The 19,394-nt window shown below is 35.3% G+C and overlaps 1 protein-coding gene across 2 annotated transcripts in view; it reads left to right on the forward strand.

Moving 5' to 3' along the window:
* The window catches only part of METTL25 (methyltransferase like 25), a 92,321-nt gene that overhangs the window by 28,294 nt on the left and 44,633 nt on the right, over positions 1–19,394 (forward strand). For both annotated transcript variants that reach the window (XM_033117538.1, XM_033117539.1), the window contains exon 5: positions 1,916–2,063. In XM_033117538.1, the coding sequence (XP_032973429.1) occupies positions 1,916–2,063 (148 nt within the window). The remainder of the gene's footprint in view (positions 1–1,915; positions 2,064–19,394) is intronic.

The raw sequence follows: 19,394 nt of genomic DNA on the forward strand, positions 1-19,394 counted from the left end.
TGTTAAATTTTTCAGAAATTCTTCCCTAAAGATAATAAACAAAAGTTACCAGAGTTCTTTATAATTTTAAATTCTTGTTTGGTAGCTGACCACTGTTTTATCATCTTGTCATTTTATAATGGGGAATTGTTTCCCCTATATATTGGATTTCATGAGTTAAGGGAAACTGGTTCATCCTCATTAACTGTTTTTTCCTACATATGAAATCAGTTATTAGATTATATTTTAACTTTTTTTTAGGGTTGAACAACCCCAATTACTTTAACCTAACTTCAAAAAATAGAAATTTTAGTGCTTATTATCATATATTCATGTTTTTCAAAATCTAACTGTTGAAAGTCTGATCAAAAGTATATGCAAACTCTTATAAGAACTTGTCTAATATAAGATATGTTGGAAGAGTATTTCTTGGGTTCTGTAGTGAATTAGCAATTTAATAAACAGAATTAGCCAATGCATCCCATTCCCTCCCCACCCCGGAGCACACGCATACAATACTTAAATGTTTTACTGTGGGGATAATATGGTGATTGCAAATATTTGTCTGCCATGTACTAATATTAACTAATCTTATATGATGACTGCAGTAAAAAATGCGATTAAATGTTCTTATATTATCATTAGGGAGAGCTAAGCTAAGCTTAAAGAAAGAGATTTATGCCTGTTTTGTTTTATCCTTAATTAGTAATAAACCCTTCCTCTCTGAATTCATTTTTTTTATAACTTTATAACATCTAAATAAAACCTGCCTAAACTATCTAATCATTGAGAAAAGCAAAATAGTGGCACACAACACTCCAAAAGCTATGCATGGCAGAGAATGGTGATTGAAGCAACTGAATGTCCTATCAGGTCAAAGTTACTTGCAGGTACAGTTTTTTTCTTTAGACTTCAGTCCTGCTTTTTGTCTAGATTACATGAACTAAAATAACATTTTTAGGAAAATTAAATGAAATGCAACAACTGTATTTTTTCTGATAGTTATAAAAATATGCTGGACTCACAACTTAATACCTGTGTTTTGAATTTATAACATGATAAGAATAGAAAACATATACTGAATTTTATTGTGTGCCAGAGATTGTATTAAGTCTTTTACCAGTATTTATCAGTATTAACTTCTTTAAGTCTTGCAATAACTCATTGAGGTGAGGTTCTATTATTACCTTCATTTTACAGATGAGGAAATTAAGGCACTGAAGAGTTAAAACAAGCTTGGTATATTGGTCAAGATTCCATGAGTATATTATATGCAGCTGTACCCATTCCATATGTGTATACATTAAAATTAGGCTTTGGGTAATTAGAGGAAACATTTCATGGGGGAATTTTTAAATAAAATTCATATTATAAAGTTTAGAATAAAAATATTTATATTGAATTTAATATTGCAATATTTGATATGGTGAATGAACTAAGTAAACTTTTTTAGTCTCGGAGTAGAAATATTAATTTAGCACCACATACTTGTTTTTTATGGCAATGTTTTATAAGTTTTAATTGCCAATTTGTGAAGAAGTGAATAAACAGAAATGACTAGTAAGGTATAAATGTCTCTCAAATCACAACTTTGTCCTAGTGATGCATGCAACATTTGATTTGTTCAACCTTTACTTTGGCTAGTTGTTAAGCAAATGTTAGTTGTAAAAGAGAAAAGAGGAAATTCAAATGGATAAGTAACTACAAACAGAAAAAGATCAACTCAAAAGTATGTCAGTTGTGATAAATGGTCACAGTCATTTTGCCTATAAAGGAAAAAATTATTTGTCATGAAAATAAAAAGCAATGCCTTCTAGGTAGAGTTTGATCATTTTAAAAAGCTCGACATATTCTAACCAACATTTAAAATCTTCACCTGAAATGTGTTTTTAGCCCTTTTTTTAATTACCAAAATTTATTTTTCTTATTTTTAAAGGATTGTTTGATGGTAGGTCTACATACTTGCGGTGATCTTGCTCCAAATACTCTCCGAATATTTACTTCCAAGTCTGAAATCAAGGGAGTTTGCAGTGTGGGTTGTTGCTACCACCTCTTATCTGAAGAGTTTGAAGACCCACATAAAGGTATAAAACTCTCCATATCTCATAATTTTATTTATTTCAGCATAATGGCTGCTTCCTATTTCTCTTGTTTAATTGCTGACATTATTGTTATTTTGAGTTAACATTTGAAATGATATCTGATATTCTTGCAATTTTAATGTTATAACAAATGAAATTTGAGGCACTGTCACCTTAGGTATTTTACTATAGTTTCTTTTGGTCATAAATGGTCTTTATGAATGCTGAAAACTGCAAATATTTGAAATTTTTAGGTGGTATGTTTTAGAGAACGTCTCTAAAAATACTGGTAAGATATACATTTACTAAGATAGTAAAGCTAAGTTATTTTGTCATGAATATAGAGTTGCGAGGTTTGCTTTCATTTTCAAGGCCTTTTCCATTTTGTAAGGAATATTGATACTTCTCAAAAAGAAATTTTTTACTGTATTTTGAAGAGTCAACATACTATGATTTTAAAAAGCTGCAAAATTGTGCGATTGCATTTCAGTAATGGTCCTCAGCCTGTGCTCCCTGAGCTGAGACAGACAGTGCCTGTGGAGCCAACCACAGCGTACCCTGACAGGACTGCAGACCCCCCACAACCCTTCATCCAGAGCACGTCTTGGAATTCCTGTTTGATCCATTTTATATGTTGTATCTCTCCATAAGATATGCTTTCAAAACCACCGGTTCAGGTGGTTAGTCTATTAATATTAGCAGTTCTCTTTTCTATTAGTTTAATAACGTCTTTATCAACATCCAGTGTCCCTTGCTAAGAATTTTTAGGTCAGGATGTTGTGTGCATATGGATGGTATTGTTTGTTCTTTTTCTCAGTTTTAAAATCTAGATGAATATGACATTTTTATTATCTTTTATTTAGTCATGCATAAGCAGTAAAACTTATGATTGTGTAATTCTACTGAAATTTGGCTGGGTGAAACAGAGGTCATCATTAGAACTGGAAAAAATTTTTATGAAAAAGAATTAATTGAATTTTATTTCTTTTATGTCAGACTTTTAAAAGTATATTTTAGGAAAGATGCACAAAAGTAAAATTGTGAATGTATAGAGATATACAGAGTGAGAGAAAGAAAGCAAATTGGAAAAAGTTAACAATAGCTTAATTTAGATGGAGAATATATTTTTCTTGCCATTATTTCAACCTTTTCTCTGAGTACAAAAATTTTTAACATAAAAATTGGGGGAAAATAGTGAACATAAAAATATATATTTTTAAGTATATACTAAGGTATATACCCAAATATTTACACTATATTTTAATCTTTTTGTGCATCTTTTCTAAAAGAAATGGGGGAAAAAACAAAAAACCCTTAAATACAGTCACAGTTTTACAGCTTTGAAAATATTAAATGTGTAGAGTTTTCCTGGACCAACAATAGCATGAGATTCTATGTAAGGGAGGTTTGGTTCTTAGTTCAAGAGCTTCCTTTGCTGTAGGTTCAATGAAATGGGTTTTTTTAAATAATTGGCTCAATTGGGGGGTAGGTTTGGACTCTTAGTGTTTGTTTCAATTCAGAGGTACTGTCCTACCGTGTAAGATATTTCGTTTCAGCTGCCCGCTTCCTTCTTTCACTTTATCATCATGCTCGCAAAGATTCCCTCTCCTTCCAAAAGGCCTCGTCTCTTTAGGCAGTCCTCCTTAAGATTCCCATCGCTGGTCCTGCTGGTCCCTTGCAGCCATTGCTCTGTATCATCGGGTCTCAGACCTAATTTCAGTCTTTCCTATCGTGGGTGGGATTCTCTCTTTTGAACAAGTGAGTAGGAATAGAAAAAATTTAAAATCATCGTTGCTTCATTGACAGCTGCACTTCATACTGGTAGAAGATAATATGATTGAATTGAACAAACCTTTATTTACCTACTATTTTCAAGGCACTGTACTTGGCACTTTATGTATAATAAAGCGATGGGAGGAGCTCATAAAAAGTCAATACTTTGGGAAAGAAGTAAGAAACTCAAGTAGATGACAAGCAGAGTTCAGTTCAGTTCAACATTCATTGAATGCCAACTATGGCCCCCACTGTGCTAAGCAGGGTGACACAAAAATGTCTGATACCTCATCTTCATTCCCTCAAGGGATATAAAAATAGTCCTTAATTCCAGAAACCAGATAGTCCTTATTAGTAATTTAACATTTTTATTTGTAAAAAAATCATTTAGTATTGAAAGTTCAAATAATAATAGAAATAATATAGAAATATTTTTTAAAAAGAAAATGAAAAGTTCCCAGACCCATATTTTTGCTTTCTTGCGAATCTTTCCAGAAAAGTAAATGTATGCACATACATACATATATTCATTCTTAATACCGTGTCTCAAAAGATCAGTAGAAGTTAATCAGACAAACTAGAAGGAAAAGTATTGCTAGCAGAATAAAAGGCATGGGGTGATAAGTGTTCAAAATCCCGTTTCCTTCGCGTTGCCTGTCATAGTCTCTGTTCTCGTTGAGTCTTCAGGGGAAAAGAGTTGAACAAAATAATTCCAAATTTTTGCACTCTCACAATGAAAGCTTCTCAGTTAACAGATTCTCAAGTATTGGTCTTGGATCCTGCCTGGGTGAAGGCAGTTTCACTATCTCTTCTCTAGAATGAAGGTTGCCTTTGTTCACTGAATTGATAGGACATTTTTGGCCCCAGGTTTCAGATAAGAAAGTGTTGGAAAGGTTTGTTACAACAGTGACTGGCAACTACAAATTCTCATTTTTCCTCCTTGTAGGCAGACTCAATTCGTGGAAAGTCCTTCCTGTCAAAAATACCTTAACCAGTGATAATCATTGAGATTATCAGGCTTAAGGAGCAAAAGCTAATAGTAATACCTTAGTGTTACTTGCTTTCCTCGTACATACCTGAGATAAACAGTTGGGAGTTTTGCTTGTCAGGAAAGCAAAGAATAAGCAGGAAAACACAGGTCTAAGTGATATGATGAAATAGATGGAGATATATGCAACATGAGTACCTTCAAATATTTTGAAGATCAAGAAAAGAGTTGGAAAGCCAAAAGATAGAAGAAAAATGTAGGAAAATAAGTCATAGGAATAATGAAATCAACCTTGGTTTTATGCTGGAGTTTTGCCTTGCTTTGGACAGCCACATTTTCTCATCTCAGAAACCAGATAGCAGAGGTGACTAACTCCCTTCTCTCTTTCCCACACCCCTATCTTCATTTTTCTTGCTTTATTTTTCTGGCTATAGTGAAAAAGAGAATATGCGAATGATCTCCTGCACAGTGTTTCGCAACTCTGGCTGCCCAGCTGAATTAACTATGTGACACTTGCAGTATATAGGATCTGCTTCTGACCTTCTGAGTTATAATCTCTAGGAATGAGACTTGACTACAAGTATTTTTAAGGAGTTCTGTAAGTAATTCTGATGAACAGCGTAGTATTATGGTTCCATTGGAAAACATACATCATTCTAGAAGATGACTTGTAGAAATATATTCAAGATTATTTATAGTTATTTCAACTTCTGCCATGCAGAGACTTAGGTGGACTCTACTCATGTGCTAATTTGCAAATCCAAACCAAAGGCTAAACCCAAAAGGGCCCATGGGGGTATATCAAAATCCAGAGTGCAGAGAGAGTTAGAGTAAATAGACCCCAAAAAGTCCTTGAAGTGTAGAGCTCAGAGTGAAAAACTGGGGCAACCAAACATGAGAGAGCTTGAAACCGGTCATAAATACACAGTGAAGTTAAGGGTTAGAAACTACACAAAATCAAGGGAAAAAATCTAGCACGAGCAAGCAACGTCCAAGATAATTATTATGAGTAGCTGTAGAATTTTGATAGCTTACCTTTATTGATGAGCTGTGTGTGTGTGTGTGTGTGTGTAGGCAGACAGTGGCAGAGTTTGTTACAGACCAATTAGCAGTGACTTTTTGGATATATAGTCTTGGATGTACGGCTGTAGTCTTACTTTGTATATACAACATATACTATATAGTCCTAGTATCCCTGACTAAAATAGACATCCTCCGGTATACAGTGTGTTTGATCTTTATGTTTAATTAACTTACAGGGCCAGAGGTTTGCATGCACACAGTTCGCATGTTTCTTGTTCTGGATCTAGCACTAGGTTCCGTGGAGTTGCATCTCTGAATGGTCAAGTATGTCTTGTGTCTCTCCCTTCACATCTTACACACCTGCCCCTCACCCTCACTTTGTTTGCACAACTGTGTTTAAGTTCGAATTGGGGCATGTGACCCTTTGGGATGTAAATTTGAGTTATTAATAGTCCGACATAGTGTACTAGAAAAGTCTGGTGTGTACACTGCAACTTTTTATGATGATGTGTGCTGTGTAAACAATGTGTGCTTTCCATGACTGTGTTTACCCAATTCACTGTAGCAGACCATAGAGGTGGTCTGTCGTGAATGTCAATTTTCAGAAGTACCTCAAAGCTCTCTGAGCTATTATGCATACTGAAGTTACATCATGTTTTAAAAGCTGCTTTTAAATATTTATACATTATGAGCCGGTAGTTCCTAGGAGAACAAGAAATACCAGGAACGATTTTATTGCAGTACTTTATAGAATATATGTTTTTTTCCCAAGCTTGACTTGTTTCAGTGTTCTGTCTTAATATTTATTATTATCATAATTAATTTGTAATACTTATATAATCTCCTCCTCTGGAAGTTAGAGACAGAATTTCTTGTGGTTCTTTTTCCCATAAAGGTACAAACATGCTGTGGGAAGCTACTGGTTACCTACCTATCCAGAAATATACATCTCTTCTTCCTTACTAACTAAACTATGATTTCGTTCAGCCTCAGTTATTGGGAAGATTGAGCCCTTCGGTAGCTTCAGAAATTGGTGAATCTCAATCTAAATTAGTTATGATAATTCCACTTATTTAATAATGGATATGAGACACAATTCTCAATAATGAGGCATGACGAGCATGTCTCTCGGGGCTTCCTAGAATTTTTTTTTTATTTTGGGTTTTTTTTTTTTTTTTTTCTTAAAACTGAACATAAGACAGGACCATGACTTTTTTTCTGCCTCTGGACTTGATCGTCTGCATGTGCTGGTTCATCCTAATAGAGGTATCTCTGTATCTGCCAACTGTGTATTCTGTCAGAAATTGGTGTTAGTGCTCTGAGTCCTACAGGACTCAGTCTGAGGGGTGAAAGGTAATTTTACTTTTTCTGTCAGTTTATCTGATCATTTCAGAGGCGTAGGAGTGAGGAGTAGAGGAAGAGCTGGGACCCCGGTGAGTCCCACGAGAGGATTTCATGGAGCTTTTTCCCTGGCCTACTTAACAGGAGCCCCTTCTAGGAGCAGTCCTTGTCAGGGCGTAGATTTGTGCTCCGTCTGTCCCCACCTCTTCCCAGCCCAATGCTCGGGACTCTTCTGGTACTATTAGTGCCCTCCAAAGACTGCACATTTTCAGAGTCAAGTGTAAATGGTGTAACTCTTGACAGCATTTAGCCTACCTTCATGTTTATCTCCAGCCTTCATGTGTTACGGGGCATTAAGGTGATTCTGTCATAGATTGCTCCATTTACTTTTTTTCTTTTTTTTTTAAACCAGGGAAGGGCTTCAGATCATCTCTTAGTGGCCATTTCGATCTGGTCCTGCCATTTATGTATCAAACAGAAATGTGTCACGGGTAAATGGTATCTACTATAGATTGCATCTTAATTTATGTCACCAGTAGGAATTTTAAGGAAGGATGCTAGGTACTCGGACGGTCAGCTTCCCTGTCTTTGAGATTAACAGTTGGTTTCATTGCTTCACACTTAAAGGCACTTCACCTGGAAACCTGTCTGGAGGCTGAAGGAAAATATGTTGAGCATATTATTTTGAAATGTAACACGCTGTTTAAAACTAAGCTTATCTTGCGTTTTGATATCTTTCAGATATCCAGCATATGGCATTAAAAACTCCTAAGACAGTATTAGCTAGTTAATATAGCATTAAATCATGTATTGTGTCATACGGGAAGATACAACTAATTTCTTAGCCATGTTAATAGGAGTGTATTATCCCATCATTGCAACAATGCATATAATTGCTGTCTGTCTTTCAGTAAAGATTTGACAGTATTTTCTGTATCATATAATATGTACTTTATTAAACAAATCTTTGTATCTACTATGGGCTTTTAATGCTTGAAGTTTGGAGGAGAAGTGGAATAAAGTAAGATTGCTTTTCAAAACAGCGTGTATTTGACTTCTGTTTCCAGCCTTGTGGGAGATGTGATTTTTCTGAGGAACCCTCCTCCTTCAGTTCAGCTAGATCCCAGCGAAATTAGGACATGTAATTTTTAAGGATTGCTGAGTCAAAAAAATAAGGGAATTCTCTGTGGATCAAGAAAAATCAAAACCAAAAAGTTAAAAGGAGACAAGGGGAAGAGGGAGGAAAAAGAGCTGAAAACAGAGCAGAGAACAGTGAGCCATAAAGCAGACAGTGTCCTGAGGCAAATGCTTGTCACCTTGGAATCCAGAGACTAATATTGGGCCTCCTGCATGGTGGCACAGGTGAACGTGACAAGTCCATACTAAGCCATGACCTTGAATGAGACAAAGCAGTCTTCAGTCAGCTCCATGCAAGAAGCACATTCAAATCCTTGTGCTCCCAAATTTCGGCCCTTGGAATTTCTTCACATTAAAGTCTGCTAAATATAAGCTGAAAATGGGGGGAAAAAAACCCACAAAAGGTCTGGCTAGGTATCCTGTCTCCCGCAACCCCAACTAAAGATACTGAATATAGTTAAATTTTCATTCTGAAAAGTATTGAAATACTGGAAAGACACATAGTATTTATCAGGATAATAAACAGAAGCATGCAGAAGCCCCCACCTGATGGAGATACTGAAGCTACCAAGGGTATTTATGTACACTTGAGCTTTGTTTTCATAGCCCTCCAAAGGGTAGGGTACAATGATAAAATCTATACTTAGGCACACACAGAAGGTTTCATAGGACATATTATCTTAAATTGAGGTCACAAAGGTAAGGACTGAAGTTAGGGCAGCAGTAGTAGGAATAAATTAGAAGAATTCAAGACATAGTTAAGATTGTTTAGAGGAATGTGAGATAAAGGAGAAGGAATTGTCAAGAATTATCTGTTTCCAGCCACTGGGTAGGAAATGGTGCAACTTGCATGATAGGAAACATTGAGGAAGCACCAAGTTTGGGGGCAAAAATGGGAACATGTTCAATATTTTTAGATTGCTTTATATATAAGCAATCATATTTTGGATAAGTTTTATTAATACAGACATCTAAATACGTGGAAGTGGAAGTATTATAGCATAATTACATAGGATTTATCTTCTCTTATTTTCCAGAAAATCTGTAAGGTAGCTCTCTGGCTCATATGGCTCAAGGGTGTGAGAGCCAAGGTCTCTGCGGTTTCTTTGGCCTTTCACTTACGATTACATAATAGCTGCTACTTCTCCAGCCATTATATATAGTCCAAATGGAAAGAAATATGAAGATGGAAGAACTTCGCCCATCTGAGACAGTATCCTTTAAAGAGCACATTGCTTCTCCAAATGAAATCAAGATTCTGTGAGTGACAGATGAGAAGAAACTCAATATTGGTAGGCAATTAGCATTCTGTGTGTGTGTGTGCGCGCGTGGGCAATATTAATGCATGAATAAGGCACTGGAAGAAGAGTGAAAAGGAGAGTGAGGAATACAATGATATGTATATATAACAATACAGTCATATCCATTGTCATCTTCTTCCTTTTAATAATACAATCCCTCTTAGTTTTAATAGAGCAAATATCACTTAGTCGCACAGCTAGAGTACCTGTGTCCCATATGATTCAAAACAATGTATGCGACTTATTTAAAGAGAAGCTACTTGTCCCTCAGTTTTTTCATCTTCCCTTCTGGCTGAGGAATACCAATGACCTTGATACCAAAGCTGGCAGCCAGCTGGTGAGGTTGGCAGAGCAGCCCTACTCGTCTGCGTTTGGATAACACACTCTGTACTGCCTGCCTTCCTCTGCACAAGAGATAAATAGGCTTCTGTCTAGTTTATGGACCTGTGTTCTGAGATCCAGTGGGTGATCCTGTCTAGTGCAGGTGACTCGCAGGTCTTGTTCTGAGTGTATCTCCTTTGTGGGAAACTGCCCTGGAGACTGTGACTGGATTCATGTACAGTGAGTGTGCAACAAACTGACAATAACCACAACAAACAATAACACATTATTTATGGTTTATAAGTTATATATGAATACATATGATTTATAAGTGATTTCTTGGAGATAAGGAGAAAAGAGAACATGATAAGGGTTAAAAGAGCCATTCCAGCTAGAATGTGAAGATTGTTTTCTATTAGGAGATCAAGAAAGGCTTTATGAAGGTAGTAATTTGCGAATTGCTCTTTGCAGAGTAGGATTTAGAAAGGCAAAAATGTGGAGAGGAGCATTCCAACTGTAAGGAACAAGGTGGGTTTAGTTAGAGAGTAGGAGGTCACTCATTTGAAATAGATGAATACTGTAGTTAGAGGGTAACCGAATTCATATGATGGAGGGAAATGCGACACAAGGTGGAAAAGAAAGGCAGGAATCAGCCCCAAAGGGCCTCATATGAAAAGTCCATGGAAATGCGAACTTCTGAGCAAGACAGTAACATGACCAAAAAACAGTTGTCAGGACCTGCGATTCTCAACCATGGGATTCACTGGGACCCTGCCAGCGGAACAGTGGGGTAAAGAAAGTGCACCAGAAATCAGGGGACCAAGGCTAGGGGAACGAACCCCACAGCGCTGTTCACCCCTAAAAAGGTACCCAGCTGCTTACCTTGGTGTTCAAAAGGAAAACTCCAGTCAGATATGTGATGGCATCTATTGTCAAAGGGTCTTATTATGAATTTTGTACACATGCAGAAAAGAATTTCTGATCAGGTGCAAAACTACCCATGTCGGTTCCTAAATACTAATCTTTTAATGAGCATTTACCATGAGTGACGTACTATCCCCAATACTTATTATTAACTCCTACAGTCCTCATAATACCCCTATAAAGTAATACTGTCATTATCATGTCCATTTTCAGTTAAGAAAAATGACTCACAGAGAGGTTAAGTAACCTGCCTAAGATCACAGTTAATAAGTGAAGGAGTTAGTATTTTTGCCCAGTCAGCCTGGCTCTAGAGTCACTCTTAAACATCAGTCAGAAACTGGGATAAAGAGTTAGGATTCAGCCTCCTGTGGAGATTCTGTTGAATTTTTAAATATCAGGGCTGCAACCCAATGTGTTAGCATTCTGGGATGGGTTCCAGTCTTATCAGAGGACTAGAATCTAAACCAGAACCTGAAATAAAAGCATAGGCAGACTCTGAATAACACGGGGTGTTTAGGGGAAGCTACACCTCAGGGGACACACAAATGCCAGTTCTTCCTAGATCAAGAGTAGAGGCCAAGCATGGAATTAAAGATTAATTCTAGCCCTCATCTGTTTTTAAGAACAGTGCTCCTTCAATACAGAAAAGCTTGGTTAATTTGAGTTTAGGAACTGGATAGGAATATTACTTTAGCAGAAACTGAGACACTTTTGGGACTGGCAAATCGATCCTCACTAATACTGGATTAAGACAGTTTCCTAATCTCTGTCTCTCTCTCTTCAGGTTTGTACTGTATATAACTTGTTTACAGTCGAATAAAGTGACCTGGTGCTATTTTCCTTCCCTAGAATACGGTACGGGTGAGGGGTCTCTGAGTGTCCCAGTGCATCTGGACGTACTCATCTTCTGTCTTTAGGAGCAGCACTCTCCTTAAGGGCCTCTGTTTTGTGTTAAGGTTCAAGAAATACAGGTACTCGTTATAAGATAAATATGGCATCTCTCACATTCTATAAATTGTCCTTTTAGATAGATACCAGTGCTTTTGTTTACTAGGATTAAGATTTTATTAATGTGGCATGATTTTTAATAGCTATATCCTCCTTTAATTTCACCTTTTTTTTTCCTTTCACCTCGTGTACCGCATCATTAATTTCTTATTTTTCTCTGTCCATTTTCTATTTGTGTGGGCCACACGGGCCTCAAGGGAAAGGAGATTCAGAAACCTTCAGGAAAATTCAGACTATAATGTAGGAAGCACGTGACTTCTGAAAAGCCACATCTTGGAAAGAAAGTAGTTAACCATACCTAGAATCTAAACCAGAAGCTGATTTTTAAATATTTTTGGCTATAAATAATAGCAAGTTCATCTAACAGTGGCATAAGCAGTGAAGCCATTAATTTCCTCACATAACCAAAAGTCAGGAGGAGGTAGCAGTTCTAGGATTGGTTCCCTGACTTGGTGACATCAGCACACTGGCTTCACATCCCTCTCACGGGGCTGCAAGGTGACTGTTGCAGTTGTCAGCATCATGTCTTCCTGAGAAGTGGGCATGAGTTAGAGATTTTCTCCTCAGCCATTCTCTTCTTTAGTCAAGGATGCGGGGTGGCGGGGAGCACGGGAATCTGTCTGGAAGTTTCTTAGCAGAATTGCTTCATCTCATTGTCTAAACATGGTTCATGATGTAACTTTAGCTGCAAGGGAGTCTGGGAAAGTGAATATTTGACTTGTTCAGCCTCTTTGGGGAGGTAGTGAAAGTAGACAGGCATTAAAAATGACTGTTGAATAGCTTAGTAACAGCATCTGCAAAGCAACCTTGTTCTTCTTCTCATCTGTTCCTCCTCCTCCTTTATTCCTCCTTTGTTCTCTGTGTCTTCTCTTTTTTATGTCCTGATTTTGGGGATTGAGATGAGTAGCATGAGAGCACTCTCAAAAAGGAGAGGAGCAATGATTTCTTCAGATGTTCTGCTGCTTTGGCACCCACCACATTATTTAATCATGGCTGGTTTAGTATGTATCTCACACAATAGACTGAGCAACTTTAAGACAAAAAGCTTGTCTTTAATTTTTTTCTTTGCCCAATTTTCCTTTGAATGCCCAGTATTCACCATAATATGTGATACATAGCAAGTGATCAATAACGGAATAACACAAGATAAAAATATAAATTAAGAAAAATCTTCAGCACTGGTTAAAACTAAAGAAGAAACATAGATCTTTGATGAGACATCTTAAGAAGAAATAATTATATTAACATAGGGTTTGGGAATTCTCAAGGTACTGGGCTGGCTTTGCCCTTCTTAGCAAAGATAAGAAACAGAAGGTTAGAGAAGGTATGCACTCCAGAGACCACTCACTGGAGCAAAATGATGAAAGCACATTATCCTGGTGAAATAGAGGTCTTATTTAATTTTAAATCTACGTAAACTCAGATTCCTTTGTGATTATTAATTGTAATTCCTCTTTGGTATTACTTAAGAAGAAACAAAAGTTACCAAATATTTACCTATTAATTAGGAATTTTTTATTTCTCTTCCAAGCATGTTATCTTTAACTGCAAAGCATATGATGACCAAAAAATTGGTAAAACATGTTTGTGAAAGGAAATTATTTTGTTCTGTTGATTACAGCAGTGGTTTCACTTTTGTTTTTTAACCTCAGATCCATGTTAAGACATGCATTTTACATCACTACCTAGTGTGTATATAGATAGATAAATAAAACTAGTACTGAAATTTTACAAAAAAGTACCTTTTTTTTTTTTTTTGGTTAATATTTGGTCTTTAAAAGGTACTGGCTCTTTCTTCCAACACAAAATACATGCTGATGTTTTTATTCTATTCCTTTGTATTAAATTTTCTAAAATACTTTCACTAAATTGATTTCGTTACCCATTAATGGGCTGTAGCCAGTGGTATGATTATAAATGTTTAATGGTTGGCTCTGTCCCTGAATAAAAGCCCTAAAATCAACGCTTCCTGATTTCTGTGGTATAAATACACCCAGCTTGGTCAATTTTAAGCTAGTGACCTCATGTCACTGAATGCTGAGTTGGGAAGAGATGACACAATCAGCTTTCTCTGGAGCCTATACAAGCCAGCTTTACACCTCTGGCTGCAACCCACAGTTTAAAATAAATATAAATCTGTGTTTATTATTACCAGATTCATAAACTTCAGAGTGGGAAGAGGAAATATTTTATTTCATTTATATGCCTACCTGTTCGTTACGTGAATTTTTTTCTAAGAATTTTAGCATAAAATTTGAGAAAATAAAAAGAAATTAACAACAAATTATAAGTAATTACATTTCAAAATAATTCTTTGAAGAAAGCTTTAAAAACAAATTATAAGTGATTGATTATATTTGAAATTATTTTCACTGAACTTTCTTTTAGCCCATCTATAAATCACTCATTTTTAATCCAGAATCTGGATAATGGGACCTAGAAACTTTTTAGCAGCTCCTACTAATTTAAAACCAACCTGAAATTAAAATGAAGACTCTGAAGTTATGAGAACTTACGAGCTAATTTACTAACAACTTTGCTCATCGAGAATGTCAGCAGACATTTGTTCAACATAAAAATGGTGCTGAAATTTGGGAGACCCTCAAGAAGCTGTGTACCTACCTACTGTCCGCTTTGCTAGATACCAGGTATTTCTAGATAAAACGATTTAAAGAAATGTACGACCCAAGGGGAAGACAGGTAACAAAAGACAGTTGTCATACGGTGTGATAGGTGCGATACGAATATTAGAGTTATGCACAAGTTACAGTGGAGGCATAGAGATAGTGACACCTAAATGCCCAAGGGAGTCCAGCGCCACATAGAAGAGAGGGGGTTGTGATTGACCAGGGTTTTACTTCTGTCCCTGCAGCGCTGTAGCCTTGGATAAATCAGTTAGCTTTTGTGGGTCATCTGTAAATGAGTGAAAAGCAGTTCAATTATTAACACATGATCTTAGAGGTCTCTTACGACTAATCATATGAGTCTGTGACTTGAGTGTAGCTTTTTGAAACATGCCTTTTTTTTTCAACTCACCTATATTTATCATGACATTTAGGTTTAGTTTTGGTATCTATTTTTATTAATTATGTTGGGTTTGAAGAAACAAATACTTTGCTTTCCTGCAATTGATTCTGCATTTGAATGATAATGTGGAGTTTTTGGAAATCATACTTTTAAATCTTTGCCAGTATAATAATGGCCATAAATGTTGTTTTCCCCAAAGTTTTATATGTTTGGTTTTTAAGATGTCAAATTACCTAATAATAGTTTTTAGTAAATGCATATTTCAGTTTTCATTTATAACTGTCCATATTAACAGTTTATTCGCTCTTTCAGTAATTCACTCAGAAACTGTCAGGAGCTGTCTCAGCTTGACTAAGGTATTGCTCTTGTAATCGTAGAGCAGGTAGGTAGACCCTGTTATCAGCCTCGTGGATTCAGCTGTTTATGAGCTTTTGTTACAATATCACTACTTCTCACCCTTCAGCTGGGCTCATGTCTCAGAAAAATTCTTGCCAGTTAATTTGGGATGAATACAGAGATTTGTAGATGTACTTGTCAGTCATCACGCAATTACCTCACACAGACAACTGTATCTGATCTTCGGTCAATTTTATGTTTCCTAGAGTATTGGCTGATTTTACTTACACCATCGGGTATCTTCTTGCTGCCTAGAAGTAGTTAGAAATAAAGTTTTAATACATTTTTCCCCTTTCTTTAATTTGCCGCTCATTATTTTTCATGACTAATATAAAGTGGTGTTTGAAGCTCATGCAGATTGCATTTATTCAGCATTTAAAAAGTTCTCCCTGTGCTTACAGTAAATAAAAGAAGTCAAGAATATAATTAAATCTAAAATAGAAAATTAATATGTCCACTTAAAAGAGGTAGTAAATAGAAATAGTTTATGCTTCAAATATAAAGTAATATAAAATCAAAGCTGATAAAAATTCTGACCAGGAAGTTGACTATCAAACCAATAAAAAAATGGGCTTTTAAAAAATTTTTTTTTTTATTTAAGCATAGTTAGTATACAATATTATATTAACTTCAGGTGTACAATATAGTGATTTGACATTTATACACTATACAGTGTGATCAGCACATTAAGTCTAATAATCATCTGTCACCGTGCAAACTTACCACAATATTATTGACTGTATTACCCTTCATCTTTTTCACCCATCCCCCAACACCTCTCCCTTCTGGCAACCATCAGTTTGCTTTCCGTTTCTATACGTCTGGTTTTGTTTTGTTTGTTCAATTGTTTTCTTTTGTTTTTAGATTCCACGTGTAAGTGAAACCATACAGTATTTCTTTGTCTGACTTGTTGTCATAACCCTCTAGGTCCATTCATGTGGTTGCAAATGGCAATATTTTATTCTTTTTTATTGCTTAGGAATATTCATTATGTATGTACCACATCTTCTTTCTCCATTCATCTATCATTGGACACCTAGGTTGCTTCCATCTCTTGGCTATTGTAATAGTGCCGCAATGAACATAGGGTGCATGAATTATTTTGAATTAGTGTTTTCATTTTCTTTGGATAAATACCCAGAAGTACAGTTGCTGGGTCATATGGTAGATTTATTTTTAGTTTCTTGAGAAATCTTCATAGTGTTTTCCATAGCGACTGTACCAGTTTGCAGTCCACAACAGTGTACAGGGTTCCCTTTTCTCCACATCTTCGCCAACGCATGTTATTTGTTGACTTTTCGATAACAGCTATTCTGAGTGGTGTGAGGAGTATCTCATGTGGTTTTGATTTGCGTTTCCTTGGTGCTTAGTGATGTTGAGCGTCTTTTTGTATGTCTTAGGCCATCTGTATGTGTTCTTTGGAGAAATGTCTCTTCATGTCTTCTGCCTATTTCTTGGAAACAGGCTTAAAAATTTTGATTTACATTTTACTAGTTTCATATACAAGTTTGGATTTGTATATTTTGGAGCAAATGATCTTGAAAAATACTTTTGCTATATAACATTCTCACATTTTTCCTCCCAGGGTAAATAAATTGTAAGCAAGTTGTCTAAATTTTTTTCATCATCGCTCTGGCACAGTGAGTAAAATTTTATAGGAAGCAACATAATTCATAATATTACTGTAAAAACTGTCTCATTGACGTAATGTTTTAGATGTTCGATGTGTCGCAATGTGGTCTTGATAAACAACTATAAAAAGTATGTAAGAGCAAGCAGAGGGAAGTTGTCATGCAGAGTAAGAAGCATCATTAGGGAGCTGCTATCACAGTGTTTTCTCTCAGCTCCTGGACTTGAGCATTCTTATAGCTGTGCTTAAACATACCAAGACAGTAGTATCTAGACTGAGTGTACTAAGAAAGAGTGTTTTAATATAGGCATGATTATTAAAGTAATATATATACATTTTTTAACTGGGTGTTTAGTTTCTTTTGTATATGTAAGATACTTTACATATTCCCTTGAGATTTCATATCCAGCTGAAGATGTAACCAAAGTATAAGTGAAATATTCATACATTGATTATATAATGGAACTAGAAGTGGAGATGAGAAGCAGAAAAAAGGATGTGGTAGATAGGGCTATACCTAGCATGGTCTAGAGCCGGGGTGTCAAAACTGTGGCCCACGGGCCAACTGCAGTCCTCAATCCATTGTTTATTGGCCTGCAGCAAATTCCAAAAATATATTTAGTTTACTTAAATAAACCAGGTGAGGCAATACGTGCTTCACCTCAAGTGAGTGGCCGGCTGTTTGTGGATTTTACCACATATGGCCCTTCGTAAAAAATGTTGAAAAAAGTTTGGACACCCCTGGTCTAGAAAGAAACAATTGAGAAATAATAAATTATTCCTTTAGCGTTGACTAGCCAGCTAGACTCCTTTAGAATATTCTGCGAAGCAAAAGTCCGTACATAGAATAGATATCAGTGATTTAAATAGAAGGTACATTCTGGTGAAAACAGGAGAGGATCAGTAGGGGCTCAATCCATATGTATGGAATTAATTAACATGAACATATGATCATTGTGCTGTGACTTCCTTTAAATATCTTGAATTCAAGGATCTTTCTCTAGTAGCTCCTTTACAGCTTGTATCATTGTTGAGTCACATAAATGTGGATACACATAAATTTTATCTTTTTAAGCTACCAACATTTTATTCCTATAGCTATTTTAATCATTTTAAGAGAGAGCAATTTTTTGAATTTATCTACTTTTAAATTATCTAGTCATTCCTCTTCTGTTTGTACTGTTTTTATTTTTCAATTTATTATATGTATTATTAATAATGAGGAGTATAGATCTGATTTATATAGTTGTTTAATTAATTCTCCTTATCCTTTTAGTATTAATATATTCGAGAAACCAGTAAGCTATAAATGCTTCAGAAATCTGGACAGTTCAATATAATTTTAATATGCCTTTTATCCTTTTGAATATTTTGAATACCGTATATACTTAACCTTATTTAAAAATATTCTATTTAGTGTTTCCCGTATTGATTAACATTTCTTTTGTAATTTTCTCCTCTGACTTTTATAGTTTTTGTTTTATCCAGTTCTATAATGTATTTGGATTTATTTTTCTTTATGATTTGAGAAATGGCTCTAATGTTATGTTTAAATAAGCATTTCTAATATTAACTATCTAGTTTCCTAAAAGATGGTCTATGCTTTTTACATCCACACTAGAAATACTATATTTAATATTAGCAATTTGGAACCATTTTAAAATTTGGAGATGAAATATTTTATTTATCCAGAGAACTTGCTAAGAATTGAAATGCTAATCACATTAACCATTTAATAAAGCTTAGGTAGAAAAGTTTGCTTGAGTCTTTCATTTGTGATTAAAATATATGTGGTTTTATAATACAGGTTCATATGAAAAATTGCAAAATGTGCTTAAAAAGGACAATTTTTAAATTAACTCATTTTCTTTATAATATTTATAATGTTTAGGTCATTATAAACATTGCTGAGCAGATTCAAAGTAAAAGATGATTTAAATGATGTGTGTGTCAAATGTGTTTTACAATCAGATTGTTAAGATCCATGAAAAAACAACAACAAAAAACCCTGTTGGGATTTTAATTAGCATGCATTGAACTTAAAGATCACTATTGGAGAGAAATGATATCTTTATGATGTAAACTTTTCCTCCCAGTAACATACGTTATCTCTTCATTTACTTAGTTGTTGTTTCAGATATTTATTTTAATCTTGCCCAGTTTTAGTTTGGTTTATTCCTGAGTATTCTTTTTTCATTCATGTAAGAAATACTTATTTAATAACTGCCACTTATTAGTCACTATTCTAGGTACTAGGGATACAAGATTGAAAAAACTAAAGCCCCTGTCCTCAGTAAGCTTATATTCTAATAAGTCATCAGGCAATAGGAAAACAAGTAGATACCTAATTTCTGCTTATAAACAGGAGAAAAACTAAACAGGAGAGCAGGGGAGGGTATGTGAAGATCAAAGCAAACTCTTTCCAAAATCACTTACTTTATATATGTTTTTTCTCTTTTTTCCTG

This window comes from Rhinolophus ferrumequinum, chromosome 10, assembly GCF_004115265.2.
Source record: "Rhinolophus ferrumequinum isolate MPI-CBG mRhiFer1 chromosome 10, mRhiFer1_v1.p, whole genome shotgun sequence".
NCBI classification, from domain to species: domain Eukaryota; kingdom Metazoa; phylum Chordata; class Mammalia; order Chiroptera; family Rhinolophidae; genus Rhinolophus; species Rhinolophus ferrumequinum.